This window comes from Myotis daubentonii, chromosome 17, assembly GCF_963259705.1.
Source record: "Myotis daubentonii chromosome 17, mMyoDau2.1, whole genome shotgun sequence".
NCBI classification, from domain to species: domain Eukaryota; kingdom Metazoa; phylum Chordata; class Mammalia; order Chiroptera; family Vespertilionidae; genus Myotis; species Myotis daubentonii.
The window spans coordinates 10,983,384-11,000,064 of record NC_081856.1 but is presented as its reverse complement, the minus strand read 5'-3'; the positions used below and the strand labels follow the sequence as shown (position 1 = coordinate 11,000,064).

Genomic DNA, 16,681 nt, shown 5'->3' with positions numbered 1-16,681 from the left:
TGGAGGGGATAATTTGCACATTAGCCTTTTATTAATAGGATTTTAGAGACAGAGAGATGTGAAATATCGATTGGTTGCCCAACATACATTCCCTGACTGAGGACCAAATCTGCAACCTAGGTATGTGCCATGACTAGGAATCAAACCCACAACCTTTTAGTGTATGGGATGATGCTCCAACCAAATAGCCCTTTATGATAGTATCTCTAGAAAAAGCACAAATGTTTTACATTTTTATTAAATCCTATTTATCTAATTTTCGTCTTGTTGCTGGTGTTTTTGGTACCATATTTAAGAAATAATTGCCAATCTTAAGGTCATAAAGATATGTCCTTGTGTTCTAAGAATTTTAATTTTAGCTCTCAAATTTAGGTCTTTGTTCCATTTTATTAAATTAATTTGTATACAGTGTGAATTAGAGGTCCAGCCTCGTTCTTTTACATGTAGATACCCAGTTTTCACAGCACCATTTGTAGAAGGGATTATTCTTTCCCCCATGGAATGGTCTTTGGCACCATGGTCAAAAATCAATTGCCCATAGATATATGGATTTATTTCTGGACTCTCAAGTCTATTCCATTGGTCAATTATGTCTGTCCTTATGGCGATACCACATGTTTTATTAATGTAGCTTTTTACTAATGTAAGCTTTGGAACAGGGAAGGAAATGTGAGTCCAATTTTCTCTTCTTTTTCAAAATTGTTTCGGCTATTTCAAAGTCCCTTTCAATTCCATTATTAACTAAGCATTGACTTCCCAATTTCTGCAAAAAAGTGCATTGAGATTTTAATAGGCATTGCACTAAATTTGTAGACTTCTTTGGGGAATATTGCTATTTTAACAACATTAAATCTTCCAATCCATGAATACAGGATCTTTCCATTTGTTTAGGTCTTACTTAGTTTCTTTCAGCAAGATTTTGCACTTATCAGCGTACAGTCCTGCACCTCCTTAGTTAAATTTATTTGCAGGTGTTTTATTGTCTTAGATGCTACTGTAAATAGCACTGCTTTCTTAACTTCCTTTTTGTATTGTTCATTGCTAAGGTTTAGAAATAAAATGGACTTTTATCTATTGATCTTCAATCTTGTCACTTTGCTGAATTCATTTATTAGCTTTAACATATTTTTGTGGAGTCTCTATAAGATCATGTCACCTGTGAATAGTTTTACTTCTTTTCCCATTTGGATGTCTCTTATTTCTTTTTCTTGCCTAATTATTATAGACTGACTGTACTTTTAGCAACAGATGAGAAAGAAGCATTCCAGGCTTGCTATTCAGTACTATTTTGAAAATCTAGGAATGTAGACCTATTACTTCCCATGTCTGTAGATAATGTCATGAAAAGGACAGGAAGCACATTAGTCTTTGTAGCTAAAAAACCTATACCATATAAACATTCCAATGTCAACATTATAAATTATAAACAGTAATAAAACAAAATTTTATACCTGTTTTGCACTGAATTATCTTTAAGACAATTTAAAATGAAGAAATAGAAACAAACTTGAGAAACCATTTTTACATTGAACATTTATTAAAGAAATTATACAAAATGAAATCCTAAAGGACGCATCTGGAATAAATTATAATAAATTTCAATACAAATAAGTATGTATGTGTATATGTGCATGAATCCAGGAATATGCACATACTCAGATATTTATAGTGAATGGCATTGCTTTATGTATTACTAAGAGATTATCTTTTAATTAAGGTATCTGAATTACTGGGTTTTAAAATGCTTTAAATACAATATCCAGGTAAATCAACAAAAGGCCACTCAACTTTTGAAACTATTAGAATCCAGAATCTCTCATTTGAGATCATTATCCCCAACACTTATTGAAAGTTTCCAATAGAAGCTATTTTACAAATATTAGAATGGCTCCTAAAAAAAAGAAAAAGAATGTGCATGGTGGTGAATGGTTTTATTTCTTTAAGAAATGCATTTTTGGTACCATTATTACAAAAATTCATTATATTTATATAATTGCATATAAAAATATATATAGAATATAACCTAAACACAAATTTAGAAGGATATAAACATTTTTCAAATATAAAAACTTTGTGTTATTAAAAAGCTGTTCAACAAAGTAGTTATGTTTGTTGTGTATAATTATAAGACTTAACTAAAAATATTTAAAATTTATTAACCCAAATAAGAATTATAAAAATGTTATCCAAAAAGCATTTATTTTGACATTCAGGTACAGAATTGTGATGCAGCCAAAAATTGTCAAGGGCCCTCATGAATTGAACACTGTCTTTTATGTGAATGAACAGGGCAAGCTAAAAGCAGATGAGAGATGGGTACTGAAGACAACAAAAGGATGGCAAAGATGCAACGGTTAAGTTTCTAGTCTGATGCAATCAACTACTGCAGGACGGGTAACGTTAAAAGTGCTTAAAACAAAAAAAATCAATGTCACTAATTACTCTTCATTGCCATAAAATGTAAGCTATCTTTATATTGAGTCGTCCACATTTCAACTATTGATATGCCATAGCATTACTATTACTACAGTGCCTTGTTCCATCAAACTCCCAGCATTTTATCTCTGTAATTTATCTTACACATGTACATAGATACTAAAAGTTTAAATATTTTTATTTACTATTTTAATATTTTTCTTAAAGATGCAGGATTTCACCTTGCATCAGTTATGTGAACATGACAGGGGTGAACTAAGTAAAAACAGAATATAAGAATATGTGATACCATGACATCAGGATCTGGAACAAATGAAGTTTTCTACCTCTTGCTCCATTTTCTAGATAAAGGGTAGAAAGGAAAAGTAGTAAGTTTCAATGTGGAAACGCTAAGGAAACATTATTCTATTGCTTTTTTTTTTTTTTTTTTTCAGTAAACACCCTTAAGAATTTATTACCCATGTATATATCTGATAGTGAAAACAAAAATTTAGTTCAGTATTTAAGACTATCACATAAACTGAGATCACTGATGGGACTTCATTATTTAAATCCCTTTCAAATGAGTCTGAGATGCGATCATCTTATGTTAAATTCAAATAGTTATAATCAAGGCACTGATGTACCTATTTATAGGTACCAGTATTACATATATGATACCATGTAGGTACTACAGTATACTTTAGTAGGTAAACTAAATACTACATATACTAGTAGGTATATATTTGGTACCAGTAATATTTATATTATACTATATAGGTATCATCCAATATCTGTTTTTATTTTCTTTTTTCCAGTATCTATTTTAAAAGAACTGTAATGCCCACTGTAAAGCAAGATCAAGGAAAGAAAAAATAGGTATATCTTAAAAAGGAGCTACATATCTTCATTAATACTAACAGAAAATAAAGATTTTCCCATAATTTGCTCATATTATAGTTCCATTGTTTGAATATATTAAACAATGGTCTTTAAAAATTTTTATAAAATAAGTTAATTTCTTATATAGATTAGTTTACCTGAATAAGTGTTGTTTTGTCATAGTCCCTGCGATGCTGATAAATACACTGGCTGATTACTGCATACAAATTTTCCAACTGAAAAAGATTGTATTTCTGACTCTTTTTAACAACAGTCTTCAAAAGATTCTAAAAGAAAATATAAGTGTTTATATGTGAGAGATAAATTCTCTGAGATGTTTTAATTTAGAAGATTTAGGGAATTTTTAGCATATAAACCAGAGAGAGGACAGACAAAGTCATCTGATGCAACATGGCAGCCTCTGTAATTGGCTGTAGTTAACTTATCATTTTATGATCCTGGTCTCTGCCCTGGGTAACTTCCATCCTAAAAACTATAGCTGAGGAGGTTGCCAATTTCAATTCTAGTCATAAATCTCTACAGATGACCTAGATTAATAGGGAAAAAAGCACCGTTTTTGCAGGGTGTTTTATTACACTATCAGTGTATAGTAACTAATTTCCTTATGTGAAATAAAAAGAGAAAGAACTTCATAAATGATGAATTATCTCACCGCTTTAAAATTCTTTTTCTTATAAAAAGGATTTTCCATTGGCTTAGTGTTTTTTCTCATGACTGAAATGGTCATTGGATTTCTGTGATTCCTCAAGTCTGGCCCTAGCAGGCTATGTCATTACCTCATAAAACATGCCATATGGCTAAGTAAAAACTAACTAAAATAGTCATAGGTAACAGTCATAAAAACAATTTATGGGATAAATAATGTAGTCAGGTTTGTTAAAACTGTGCTATCAATATACTAGCCACCTCCAACCACCACATTTATAAGTTATTCTATGCCAAACTTACACTTTCATTAAAGATCATTATTTATTACAAGCCAAATTGATACAAAATACTAATACAGTTCTCTTTTGGTGGGCTATGTTACTCATCTGCACAATGATAGCATTACAATTTCAATTTACATACTTGTAATCGCTCGTGGTCCACAACAAGTGAGGGTATAGGCTGTGAAAGAATTGCCAAAGCCTTTTCAGCACTGATGAGCTGCTGTTGCTCTATTTGGGAATGTCTAGCTTGAGTCATTTGCAGAATCCACCTTTCTAGAACAAGTGATTAAATAACATTACTATTTGGTAAATAGACATTATAATGCCTAAAGTAAATATTAGGCAGATTAAATTGCAGGACATATTTATTAAGACACAAATACCAATTCTGGTATACTGATTCTGCTGTAAGATTAAAATGCTGCCACTTACACACTCAAAAATTAAGAACATTTGAGTATTTCTCAAATTGAGTATTTCAGGGGATCCTCAACTGTTTTCTACTTAGGCATAAGACTCACAGAATTTAAGAGCTGGAAGGAACCTGAGTATTCGAGAACTGGAGTTTCAAACGACTACCCACAGACCAAATCTGGCCTACCATTATAAATAAAGTTTTATTAGAACACAACCACTCCCATTTTACATATGCTTGTCAGTGTAGCTTTTCTGACAGGTTTGAGTAGTTGTGACAGATACTGTGGAGCTAAATATTTCATATATGGCACTATACAAAAAAGGTTTGCATATCCCTAATCTAGGACAATCTACTCACTGATAGATTAAAAAAATGAGGCCAAGAAAGGTGAAGAGGCTTTTCTAAGGTCAACTTACCTGTTATAAGACCCCAGACAAGAACTCAGTCTCTTAATATGTAAACAAGTACATGTCCCACTAAATAGTGTCCTTTTAAAGATGATAATAATAAAAGAAAAATAAAACAATTCTGAACCCAAACAAAACATACTAAATTACATAGTCATAAGATTAACATTTAAATCATCTATATTGGAAAGGCTGCATCCTAGCCCATTCTGCTATTACTCAAACACACTGGAACTCATTTCAAGGAAGTATTTGAAAAAGATTTACCTACAGCATATAAGTCACTGGGGGAAAAGTCTCCTCAACTCACTTAATACTTGTCATTGACTAAAAGAAAATGTTGACCTTATTCCTGCTCTTTTTACTTTTAAGACCAAATAACGTTTGCCTTTTCCAAAGATCAAACAAATCTACTGCCAAAGATCCAAGAAGATCCAGATGAAGACAATTCTCAATGAAAAACTTTGGAAGCAGAAATAGAATATAAATAATCTTGGACTTAACCTATGAATAGAGGAATGATTGAGGTTACAGTTGTTCTACACCACTCAGCAAGAGTCAGAGAAAACTGCTTATCTTGCTTAAAAATGAGGGTATCCTGCCAGCTTTTAAAAAAACAGCAGAGCCAAATCACTTCACTTCTTGCTTTAGATTAATTATTTTACTCAATCCTTAAAGTATCTCATTACCCTCAGCTATCTACCCCAATTCTGCAGAAGAGAAAACTAGACTGATAGGTCAAGAACCTTGCCAAAGGTCACAAGCTACCAAATAGTGGATGGACTAGGACAGTGGTTCTCAACCTTCCTAATGCCGAAACCCTTTAATACAGTTCTTCATGTTGTGGTGACCCCAATCATAAAATTATTTTCATTGCTACTTCATAACTGTAATGTTGCTACTGTTATGAATCGTAATGTAAATATCTGATATGCAGGATGTATTTTCATTGTTACAAATTGAACATAATTAAAGCATAGTGATTAATCACAAAAACAATATGTAATTATATATGCGTTTTCCGATGGTCTTAGACGACCCCTGTGAAAGGGTCGTTCGACCCCCAAAGGGGTCGCGACCCACAGGTTGAGAACCTCTGGACTAGGGGCTCAAATCCAGGTCTATTAGATGCCACAGTATTCTTTTAGCAACAGTGAATTTATTAGCTTCATAGTTATTAAAGATAATGCTATCTTTCCTAATGAATTAACACTGAACTATAAAAGACAGGACAAAGGACTAAATTGAGATGGTAATTAGTTGCTTAAGAACTTGGAGTAAAACATCTTTTAAAACTAGTAAGTTGTTTAATTGAGACCTACCTTTTGCTTCACTTTCATTAGAAACATTTATTACTTGAGAGCTTAAAGAATCTCCACTGCAAGTGATCTTATCTTTCTTCAGTTCTGTACTTGCTGCAGCCTTCCCAGATTCAAGTTCATTCTGAATACTACAGGTACTTGAGTTATTTCCCAAATCTATTTTGCTTTCAGAGCCATTTTGCTGCATCTCATTTTCTTCCATTGAAGACTCTCCTGTGTTTCCAGTCTCGATGTGGTCTACACTTATATCATGATTTTCCTCTGTATCACTCTCAATTTTGTCATCTGTGACATTTTGGCTGCCATCTTTGGTCTGTGAAATCTTCCTTCGTTTTGTGATGGTGCCTAAGTACCACTTCGACTTTTTGCGGATTTTCCTCTTCAACTGAGCTTCAGAGAATTAAAAGAAAAAGGATAAAAGAATTCAACAATTTTCTAAGTCTAGGTAAGTGGGGAGAAAAATACCTTGATATATAACAGGGTAAGCAAGTTTGAGAAACCACCATAGTTTTGAATGGTTTGTATAGAAACAGAAATATATAGTACTACAAGAAGGCAGAGAAGTGGGCAATGACCTGTCATTCTGAGGAGTTTGAGTTTTACCTTGAATAATTTTTTAAAAAATCTTGAATAATGCCCAGCCAGAGTGGTTCAGTGGTTGAGCATTAACCTATGAACCAGGAGGTCACGGTTCGATTCCTGGTTAAGGGTACATGCCCAGGATGCGGGCTCGATCCCCATTGTGGGATATGCAGAAGGCAGCGATCAATGATTCTTTCTCATCATTGGTGTTTCTCTCTTTCCCTCTCCCTCCCTCTCTGAAATCAATAAAAATGTATTTAAAAATAATAATAAAATAAAACCTTGAATAATTTTAAGGAGGGCAATGGATGATCTGTCTGCTGCATGTATTACAAAGAACATTTTGGCAGTAGTCTGAGGAAATGTTGTGGTGACCCCCAACCATAAAATTATTATGGAAGATTAAAAGCAAGAAAAGGCAAGATTAAAAAATGGCTTACATTTAAATGCCTATCATATAGTAGAAACTCTTCTAAGTTCTTAATGTATACTAAAAGTTACTGAAGTTTCACTTTAACCTGATCAGGTTTGTTACCATTATCAACATCATTTTACAGAGGTGAAACTAAGGTATACAAAGATTAAACTTTCTGCCTAGACCAGACACAGTATATAGCCATACTGTAACATGCTTGGGAGATTCATCTATACTGTTAAATGTAGGTGAAGTTTAATCATTCTCATTGTTGTACAATAGTCCACATTTTCAATTCTACTGCTGATGGACATTTGGGTTGGTCCAAGTGTTGGGCTATTTTGAATATTTGTTCTATGAACATTCTTGTACGTGTCTTTGGTAAACATAATGCATGTAATCCTGTAGGGGATATAGCTAGGAATGGATTGTTTTAAGGGAGTCATTTTTCATGTCCCCAATTTTCATATATATACTTGCTTAGAATTTGACTGAGAACCCTCTGGTAGTATAGGTTTCTTGCTGGTTTGCCTTTCTCATCCTTCCTTTCCCTCCTGCCTCTTCCCGTTTTTTTACTAAAGTAGGGCTTACCTATTTCAAATCAAGTATCCCAAAATGGAAAAACATGCAATACAATAAGGGAAAATTCCAACCCCAGTAAAACACACACACACACACACACACACACACACACACACACTTTTAAAATTTCTGTTTAAAAGCATTGGAGTCTAATAAGGTATTAAGGAATTAAGACAACTAAATCTGGGAAAACAAATGCAGAGCTGAGAGTTTCACATTCATGGGGCTTAAAGAACAAAAACTGGAATTAAGAGCCTGCCAAGGAAGAGAGGTCTTTGGAAAACCCACAGGCTTTGGGTTGGTACCCTATAAAGGTATACCCTAAAAATAAGGAGGAATAGGAAATGACGAGGATTTTAAGGAAATGAAAATCAGTTTCAAATCAAATCAATCCACAATTAGATGAAGATGAATTGGAACAGCAAGTGGCATATCATTACAACCTGGATTTCAAGAATGCATAGCTTCCTCCATATTAACCAAACCAATGTAATTCACTAAATCAATATAAATAAAGGAAACTGAGGGAGAAAGTAAATGGCATTGGAAGAGCATAAAGATTATAATTTCATAAGTAAAAATTACCCAAGTGCACTTACCAGGAGTGCTGCAAGCCACAGGAATGTTGAGCATCTTGAGCTTTTCATTCTGCTCTGGATCCAATCTTTTATCACCAGCAGAAGTGGAATTTTGCTTTGGCACCACATGGTAATAAGATGGGGCATATTTGGAGGAGCTACAACCTTATAACACATGAAATGTCAAATCAAATTTCTAGATTTCAAAATTACCTGAAGAATTAAAAGCACTCACAATACATCAAAAGCATCTTTTTCTATTGCCAAATAATTTTTCTACCTCTCTTCTTTCTAGATTCCTGAATTTCTTCACAAAGCTGTTCAAAGTCTTCATCAAGTTCTTCTTTAATTATTGCATAGGCAGTATCTCTTAAAGCACAGGCTCTGTGCCTAATAAGACGATCTGAAAAATGAATAAAGGATTTAAAATTTTCCCCTTTTATAATAACTTCCCAAAAATAAAGTTAACATTTTAGGTTTAAGATTGTAGCCATTACAATTCCTTTTTTTTTTAGTTTTATCATGAATAGTAAGTTACAAAAATTGTGTAATTATTTTCTTTGTGCTAATCTAGTGTCCTGGACATCTAATTCAATATGGCAGACTAAATCCAAACAATTTTATTGCTATGTCCTATCCAGACCCCTTTGAAATATCAGGAAAAAAATCTAAGAATCAATCAATAGCAAGATTAAATATAATGACAAAACAAACAAAAACAGAAAGGAAGTCTGTCAGTGTCATTAGTGAATAGAATGTAAAATAATTCTGGAAGAGATACAGAGATTACTGCATTGACAGAGAAACTAAGCAAAGACAATGAAAGAGCAACCCTACACGAGAAACACTGGAAGAAATCCTAAACTGAGTCCAACTACCATAAACTGGAATATACTGAGGCAGAAAGCAGACAATAAATGAATTACAAGGTTGATTGAATGGGTTTTATCAGTCCTCCTCACATGCAATAGTCTGCAATATTCACACCCAAGATGTAGATGACATCAATAGCTACAATATCAGAAGGGATGTTGGAGGGAGCTTCTAACATGGCATCTGGGCCTAAAGAAAAGCAGAGCAAAGTTGGAGCATTTGTTTCTGAAGTGTGGGGGCATGAGAATCACTGAGGAACTTGCCAGAAAAGCAAATTCTCAGGCCCTTACACTATGTACAGATTCAGAAATTCTGAATCTCAACAAGTCCTATAGGAGATTCGTACTTCATAAAGTTTGAACACCACTGGTTCATGCTGCCACATGGACAGAAAGAGAAGCCAAAGAGAAAAAACCCTCTGCTTCCACGGTAAATGTTCCTTCCTTCTAGTTAAGCGGCATTTCCAGTTTAGTAGCCTGTTTCCACTGTTTACCACCAGAAGTCTGGAAAAGCCCAGGGAAAGTGAACTTTTCAATTGCTGAAGAAACTTAGTAGGCCCCTATGCTAATTAATCTAATTTACAAACACAAACAAGTGTAGCAGCCAATGTACTAGAGCAGCAGTTCTCAACCTATGAGTCGCGACCCCTTTGGGGGTCGAACGACCCTTTCACAGGGGTTGCCTAAGACCATCGGAAAACACATATATAATTACATACTGTTTTTGTGATTAATCACTATGCTTTAATTATGTTCAATTTGTAACAATGAAAATACATCCTGCATATCAGATATTTACATTACGATTCATAACAGTAGCAAAATTACAGTTATGAAGTAGCAACAAAAATAATTTTATGGCCGAAACCGGTTTGGCTCAGTGGATAGAGCGTTGGCCTGCGGACTGAAGGGTCCCAGGTTCGATTCCGGTCAAGGGCATGTACCTGGGTTGCGGGCATATCCCCAGTGGGGGATGTGCAGGAGGCAGCTGATCGATGTTTCTCTCTCATCGATGTTTCTAACTCTCTATCTCTCTCCCTTCCTCTCTGTAAAAAATCAATAAAATACATTAAAAAAAAAATAATTTTATGGTTGGGGGTCACCACAACATGAGGAACTGTATTAAAGGGTCACGGCATTAGGAAGGTTGAGAAGCACTGTACTAGAGGATTGTTAATGTAGAAAACAGACTATTAAAACTATACTATCCACTGAAGTGTTGACACTGCATCTATAAAACAAGAACAGGAAGCTAAAAAAGAAAAGAAAGCACCAGAGGAAAAATATTTTAGGAAATAAGTAAGTTTATCTGAAACATGTAGATATTTAAATACATCATTATGTGGATCAGGGATGGGGAATGTCTGGCCCACCGGCCGTATAAGGCCCTCGAAATCATTTGGTCTGGTCCTGCCAAGGCAACTCCAGGTGGGACTCGAAATGCAATAAATCTAGGAGCTTTTTTCAAAGGAACATAAATTTATTTTTTTTAAATATATTTTATTGATTTTTTTACAGAGAGGAGAGGAGAGGGATAGAGAGTTAGAAACATCGATGAGAGAAACATCGATGAGAGAAACATAGATCAGCTGCCTCCAGCACACCCCCACAGGGGATATGCCTGCAACCAAGGTACATGCCCTTGACTGGAATCGAACCTGGGACCCTTCAGTCTGCAGGCCGACGCTCTATCCATTGAGCCAAACCGGTTAGGGCAGGAACATAAATTTGTATTAAGCAAATGATGTTGTAAATATCCAAATGGCCCTTGGCAGAAAAAAGGTTCCCCACTTCTGATTACAGATGAACAAATATGTAATTTTAAAAAATCCTGTACTTTATAAAATGTTTAATAGATTGGGTGAGGGTAGAATGGGTACATGCATGGAAAAGGTCTAGAAAGATATCCTGAAACTTAAGTGTCCACCTTTGAAGAAAGGAAATGGAAGACTTAGTTTTTAAAATAGTGTATTACTTTTGTAATAAAAATTGTAATGGTCATAACCAAGAAAATTATTTCAAACCTACTTGATTACAGAGAGTGTTTATTTTCCCAATGTGAGAAAGAATATTATTATACAAAGGAAACAAGCTAAGTTGTTATGCAATGTTGAGTCTCATTAGAGAATATATTATGTAATAAACACAAGGATTTTGAAGTGAAAGAAACCTGTATTCAAATTCTGCCTCTGCCTGGCAGTATAACCTTGAATAAGTTCTTTAACCTTGCAAAACTTTATTTTCTTCCATTGTAAAATAAGGGGTAAGGCTGGTATATGGACTAAATGGCACTGTGAATGTAAAATGTTTGTAATATAGCACCTGGCATAAAAATCAACCCTTGAAGTTAGTTAGCAGCCCCCATTCCACTAATGCTCACCTCCAGGATCTCTATCTGGATTGTATTCTAAAGCATTACTACAGATCAGATCAATATCACTCAAATAGTCTTTCACAGTCAGATACTTGTGGAGATCGATTTTACTGATTACAGATGAAAGGTCCATTGGTTGCTTTATTACAGTAACATAATCAGGAACCTAAAATTCAAGCAAATGACCAAGTCACTAAATTAACTCTGAACAAAAATACATTTGAGTAAAGTTTCTTTGTCAAGCAATACAGGAGAGAGGGAGAATAAATACATAAGAGATAATGATAATATATTAATATGAAACCTCTGACTCTCTTTAAGGTTGGTTTTATTTTGTATTTGTTCTTAGTCTTGGGCAACTATCTCTCCAGTAATAGCCTATACCTCTTTCCTCAACCCATCGCCACCCATCCTTCAATAAAAACGTAAAAGCTTGCTCTCCAGCTCACTCTGTGTATGCAAGAATAAGATCATGTAGCATTAGAAATAAGACATTCACAGACTGCTTCTAGAATGTTTGGATTGAGCAGACATATTTAGTTGTCTATTCTCTGTAGGAAAGGAAAATGTGTTAAATAGTTCTTGAAGTTTCCATGTGCTTAGGACACTCTTCGTAGGTTTTCATATAGAGAAAACAAGTTCAGAGTGTAGGCAGAGAACCACATAAACTATTCAAATAATCTCTACTTTAAGCATTATAGTTTAGAAAACATTTGATTCTAAGATTAAATCAATACCTCATCAGGGTCAACAGGCTTAGTAAATATTCTGAATCGCTTATCAATAGCAAGCCTATGTGTAACATTTCTTAAGAAAATCCTCAGTTCTCTAAATGTATTTTCTTCTTGTTCTTCTAGTTGTTTCACTTCTTCTGCTGTCAATGGTCTTGGCTCAGGTGGTGGTGCTACTGGGAGTACCTCCAAGGCCTGCAAAACTTCACATAAATGGAAGATTTTAGTTACTACTCTCCCATCATCTCAAGAGTGATAAATCATTCAGTGCACACAGTAGTCAGACTTTCAGGGTTATGCTCCTTACATCTGCCAGGAATCAGAGGATTTGGAATACTAACACGGAATACATCCCCCCCAGCAGTAACTGTTAACATGTAATTTGAAATGCTAATTTCCAAGCCACTGCCTCTGTTCCATTTTTAGATAATTTAAAAGGTGATTACAACTTTGAAAATGCATTATTTCCAGGACAAAAATATTCTAACTATTAAAAAGGTTTTTTTACTAGTTAATTTTTGAACTAATGAACAACTGCGGTATATTTCAAATACAACAGAAGTTTAATTTTGTTTAAAGAGTACTGAGTACTCAGGACAAAAAAAGGAATATGAGAGTATTGTCGCAATAAGTTAGCAATCTATTATTAAGGGAGTAAGAGACATAATTACAACATCAGTGTAATACCATATTAGTAGTATGAAAAAAAATTAATTTTGCTTAGATATGTTAAGGAAGAAAAAATGAGTTATACTAGAAGGACAAAGAGTTCCTTAGGCAGAAATGGGGGTGAGGATAGAAGCATTACTAAGAGAGCAAGCATGAATGAACTTATGAAAAGGCAGAAATATGTTGTGCATGGTTTAAAGACAAAATGCTTTGTAAGGAAAGAAGTGGAAGGAGGGAGTTAACAAAAAGTGCCAAAATGGGCTTAGAAAGACAGATTGGGGCTATACTATGAATTCAGGCCCAAAGTAAACATAGATAGAAGCTATACTTGAAAGGCTGTGTGGGCTTTAGGAACTTTAGTCTATTTTAATGGAAAACAGATTTTTAAGCAATAGAGGTAGCAACCTCATGCCTGAGGTTTTAAGCTTGTAAAAATATAAGATGGCAAAGCCATTAACTAATACTTTATTCCCACTTCCTCAAAACCACTATATACTAACTTTGATATAGGCACTAACCTGCTTTCTTTTTTGATATAGGAGGCTTAGCAGCTTGTTTTAGAATTAAATCTTCAAAAAATTTTGTCCGTTCTTCTTTACCAGGTAACTGAACATTGAAAATTTCTCCGTAATCACGGATAAATAATTCTTGTACCTTAAAAAATGAAAATAAATGCAACAATTTTAATGTCAATCTAAGTTGCTTAATAAATAAATAAATAATTTTTAAAAGCAAATCTTTTATATATGCCACATTAATGAATAAACCAGGCATATAACAGATTAAGAATTAAAAAAATGGGATCTTCTTTAAAACTCGATTCTGATAACTGACATGGTAATATTTTACTTAAAAGGGTTTTGTTGAAATCAATTCACTTTCACAGTCAAAGTGAGATATGAGAGAGGTTCTTCAAGAAGAAAACAACCCTGGCCTGTGTTGGTCAATGGTTAGACATATACTCCCACACTGAAGGCATATGGGTTCAATTCTCAGTCAAGGGCATGTAACTGGGTTGCAGGTTCCATCCCCAAACTCAGTTGGGGTGTGTGGAGGCAACCAATCGATGTGTGTCTCTCACATCAATGTTTCTCTCTCTCTCTTTCTCTCTCTTTCTCTCTCTCTCTCTCTCTCTCTCTCTCTCTCTCTCTCTCCCTTCCTCCCTCCCTCCCCTCCTCCTCCTCCCTCTAGAAAAAAAAATATCTTCAGGTAAGGATTAAAATACTAAATAAATAAATGAATGAATAGGCATAAGCTTGGATAGTAATTTGGTACTATCAAAAATGCTCAATGGCCCTGGCCAGTGTGGCTCAATTGATTGGAGCATCCTACCATGCACCGAAGTGTCACAGGTTCAGTTCCCGGCTGGGGCATGTACAGGAGGTAGCTGATCGATGCTTTTCTGTCTCTCCCTTTCTCTCTCTCTAAAATCAATAGAAACATATCCTCAGGGGAGGATTTTAAAAGTGTTTAATGTGCATACTCTTTAAGCTACAGTTATTTCACTTTTAGAAACGAATGCTGGAAACCACATAGTAATGCTTATACAAATTAAAACCTAAGAATGCAAAATAAACATATAAATAAAACTCAAGAATGTTCACTGTAGCAGTTCAGTAGAGAAGAACCCTAGAAAACAACCAAATACATAATCACAAGGATTTGGATAAGTAAGTTATGGTACATTAAGACAATGGGAAAAGCCATGTTACTCTTAAAAGGAATATGACATATACGGAAGATTATATAAAACATATAAAGCATGCATCATATATATAATTCCCTTCATGGAAGAGAAAATAATCTATAATGTAACCTTACTATACATATACACATATACATACATCAACCTGCCTAACAAGCACATATACCAAATAGTTATCAATGTTATCTTTGATAAGAAAGCTTTTATCATTTTATTCATTCTGAAGCATTTGGAATTTTTCTAAGTTATTTTAATAAAAATAACTTTCTTGAAACCAAGATGGCGGCATAGGTAAACACTGGAGATTGCTGCCTCGCACAACCACTTCAAAAATACAACTAAAAGACGAAACAGACATCATCCAGAACCACAGGAAGGCTGGCTGAGTGGAAATTCTACAACTAGAAGGAAAGAGAAAAGCATACCGAGACTCAGAGGAGGTACAGTACGGAAGTAAAATACAAAGGTGTGGAGGCGCACGCGGAGAGGGCTGGCGGCTGAGGACACAATTGTCTTTTTCAATCGGGAGGGAGTCTCAAGCTCTGAGCTCCAGTTCCAGGCGAGTCTCTGGGGATCCAGACTCATACGGGAGAAACGGGACTGTCTGGCATCGGTTGGAACTCGAGGGTAGCTTTCTCTCAGAGGCGCTCACAGCGATCGCCGGGGCCTCTGAGGGCAGGACTGAGAGCAGCCATACTGCTGGTTCGCTCGGCTGCCATGGTGATCCCCTGGGACCCCGCCCCGCCCAAGCCCTGCATGGAGGCTTTTGCATATGAAAGGCCCGGCCCTTACAGCAGACCAGAGGAGCACAAGAATCAAGTCAAAGATTTGAATTACGAAGAAGCAAAAAACACCCAACTGGAAAAGCAAAATGAAAAAAGAATCCGAAAATACGAAGGTAGTGTAAGGAGCCTCTGGGACAGCTTCAAGCGTACCAACATCAGAATTATAGGGGTGCCAGAAGATGAGAGAGACCAAGATATTGAAAACCTATTTGAAGAAATAATGACAGAAAACTTCCCCCACCTGGTGAAAGAAATAGACTAACAAGTCCAGGAAGCGCAGAGAACCCCAAACAAAAGTCCAAAGAGGACCACACCAAGACACATCATAATTAAAATGCCAAGAGCAAAAGACAAAGAGAGAATCTTAAAAGCAGCAAGAGAAAGACAGTCAATTACCTACAAGGGAGTACCCATACGACTGTCAGCTGATTTCTCAACAGAAACTTTGCAGGCCAGAAGGGAGTGGCAAGAAATATTCCAAGTGATGAATACCAAGAACCTACAACCAAGATTACTTTATCCAGCAAAGCTATCATTCAGAATTGAAGGTCAGGTAAAGAACTTCACAGATAAGGAAAAGCTAAAGGGGTTCATCACCACTAAACCAGTATTATATGAAATGCTGAAAGGTATCTTTTAAGAAGAGGAAGAAGAAGACACAAATTATGAACAACAAATACACATCCATCAACAAGTGAATCTAAAAATCAAGTGAATAAATAATCAGATCATCAGAATAAACTAGTGATTATAATAGAATCAGGGGCATAGAAAGGGAGTGGACTGACTATTCTTGGGGGGGAAAGGGGTGTGAGGGATGCGGGAAGAGACTGGACAAAAATCGTGCACCTATGAATGAGGACAGTGGTGAGGGAGTGAGGGAGGAGGGTGGGGGGGGGGAACCGGGTGGAGGGGAGCTATGGGGGGGAAAAAGAGGAACAACTGTAATAATCTGAACAATAAAGATTTAATTAAAAAAATAAAAAATAAA

At 35.3% G+C, this 16,681-nt stretch overlaps 1 protein-coding gene across 3 annotated transcripts in view; it reads right to left on the bottom strand.

Moving 5' to 3' along the window:
• Positions 1 to 1,513: 1,513 nt before the first annotated feature.
• Positions 1,514 to 16,681, bottom strand: part of ATAD2 (ATPase family AAA domain containing 2) — a 64,409-nt gene continuing 49,241 nt past the window's right edge. For 2 of the 3 annotated variants that reach the window (XM_059672794.1, XM_059672796.1), the window contains exons 20-28: positions 13,719 to 13,854; positions 12,538 to 12,734; positions 11,807 to 11,966; positions 8,835 to 8,957; positions 8,576 to 8,719; positions 6,398 to 6,787; positions 4,390 to 4,523; positions 3,456 to 3,584; positions 1,514 to 2,777 (exon numbers count right to left, since the gene is read on the bottom strand). In XM_059672794.1, the coding sequence (XP_059528777.1) occupies positions 2,733 to 2,777; positions 3,456 to 3,584; positions 4,390 to 4,523; positions 6,398 to 6,787; positions 8,576 to 8,719; positions 8,835 to 8,957; positions 11,807 to 11,966; positions 12,538 to 12,734; positions 13,719 to 13,854 (1,458 nt within the window). In that variant the 3' untranslated portion in view covers positions 1,514 to 2,732. The remainder of the gene's footprint in view (positions 2,778 to 3,455; positions 3,585 to 4,389; positions 4,524 to 6,397; positions 6,788 to 8,575; positions 8,720 to 8,834; positions 8,958 to 11,806; positions 11,967 to 12,537; positions 12,735 to 13,718; positions 13,855 to 16,681) is intronic. The other variant, XM_059672795.1, reaches the window with a different exon arrangement.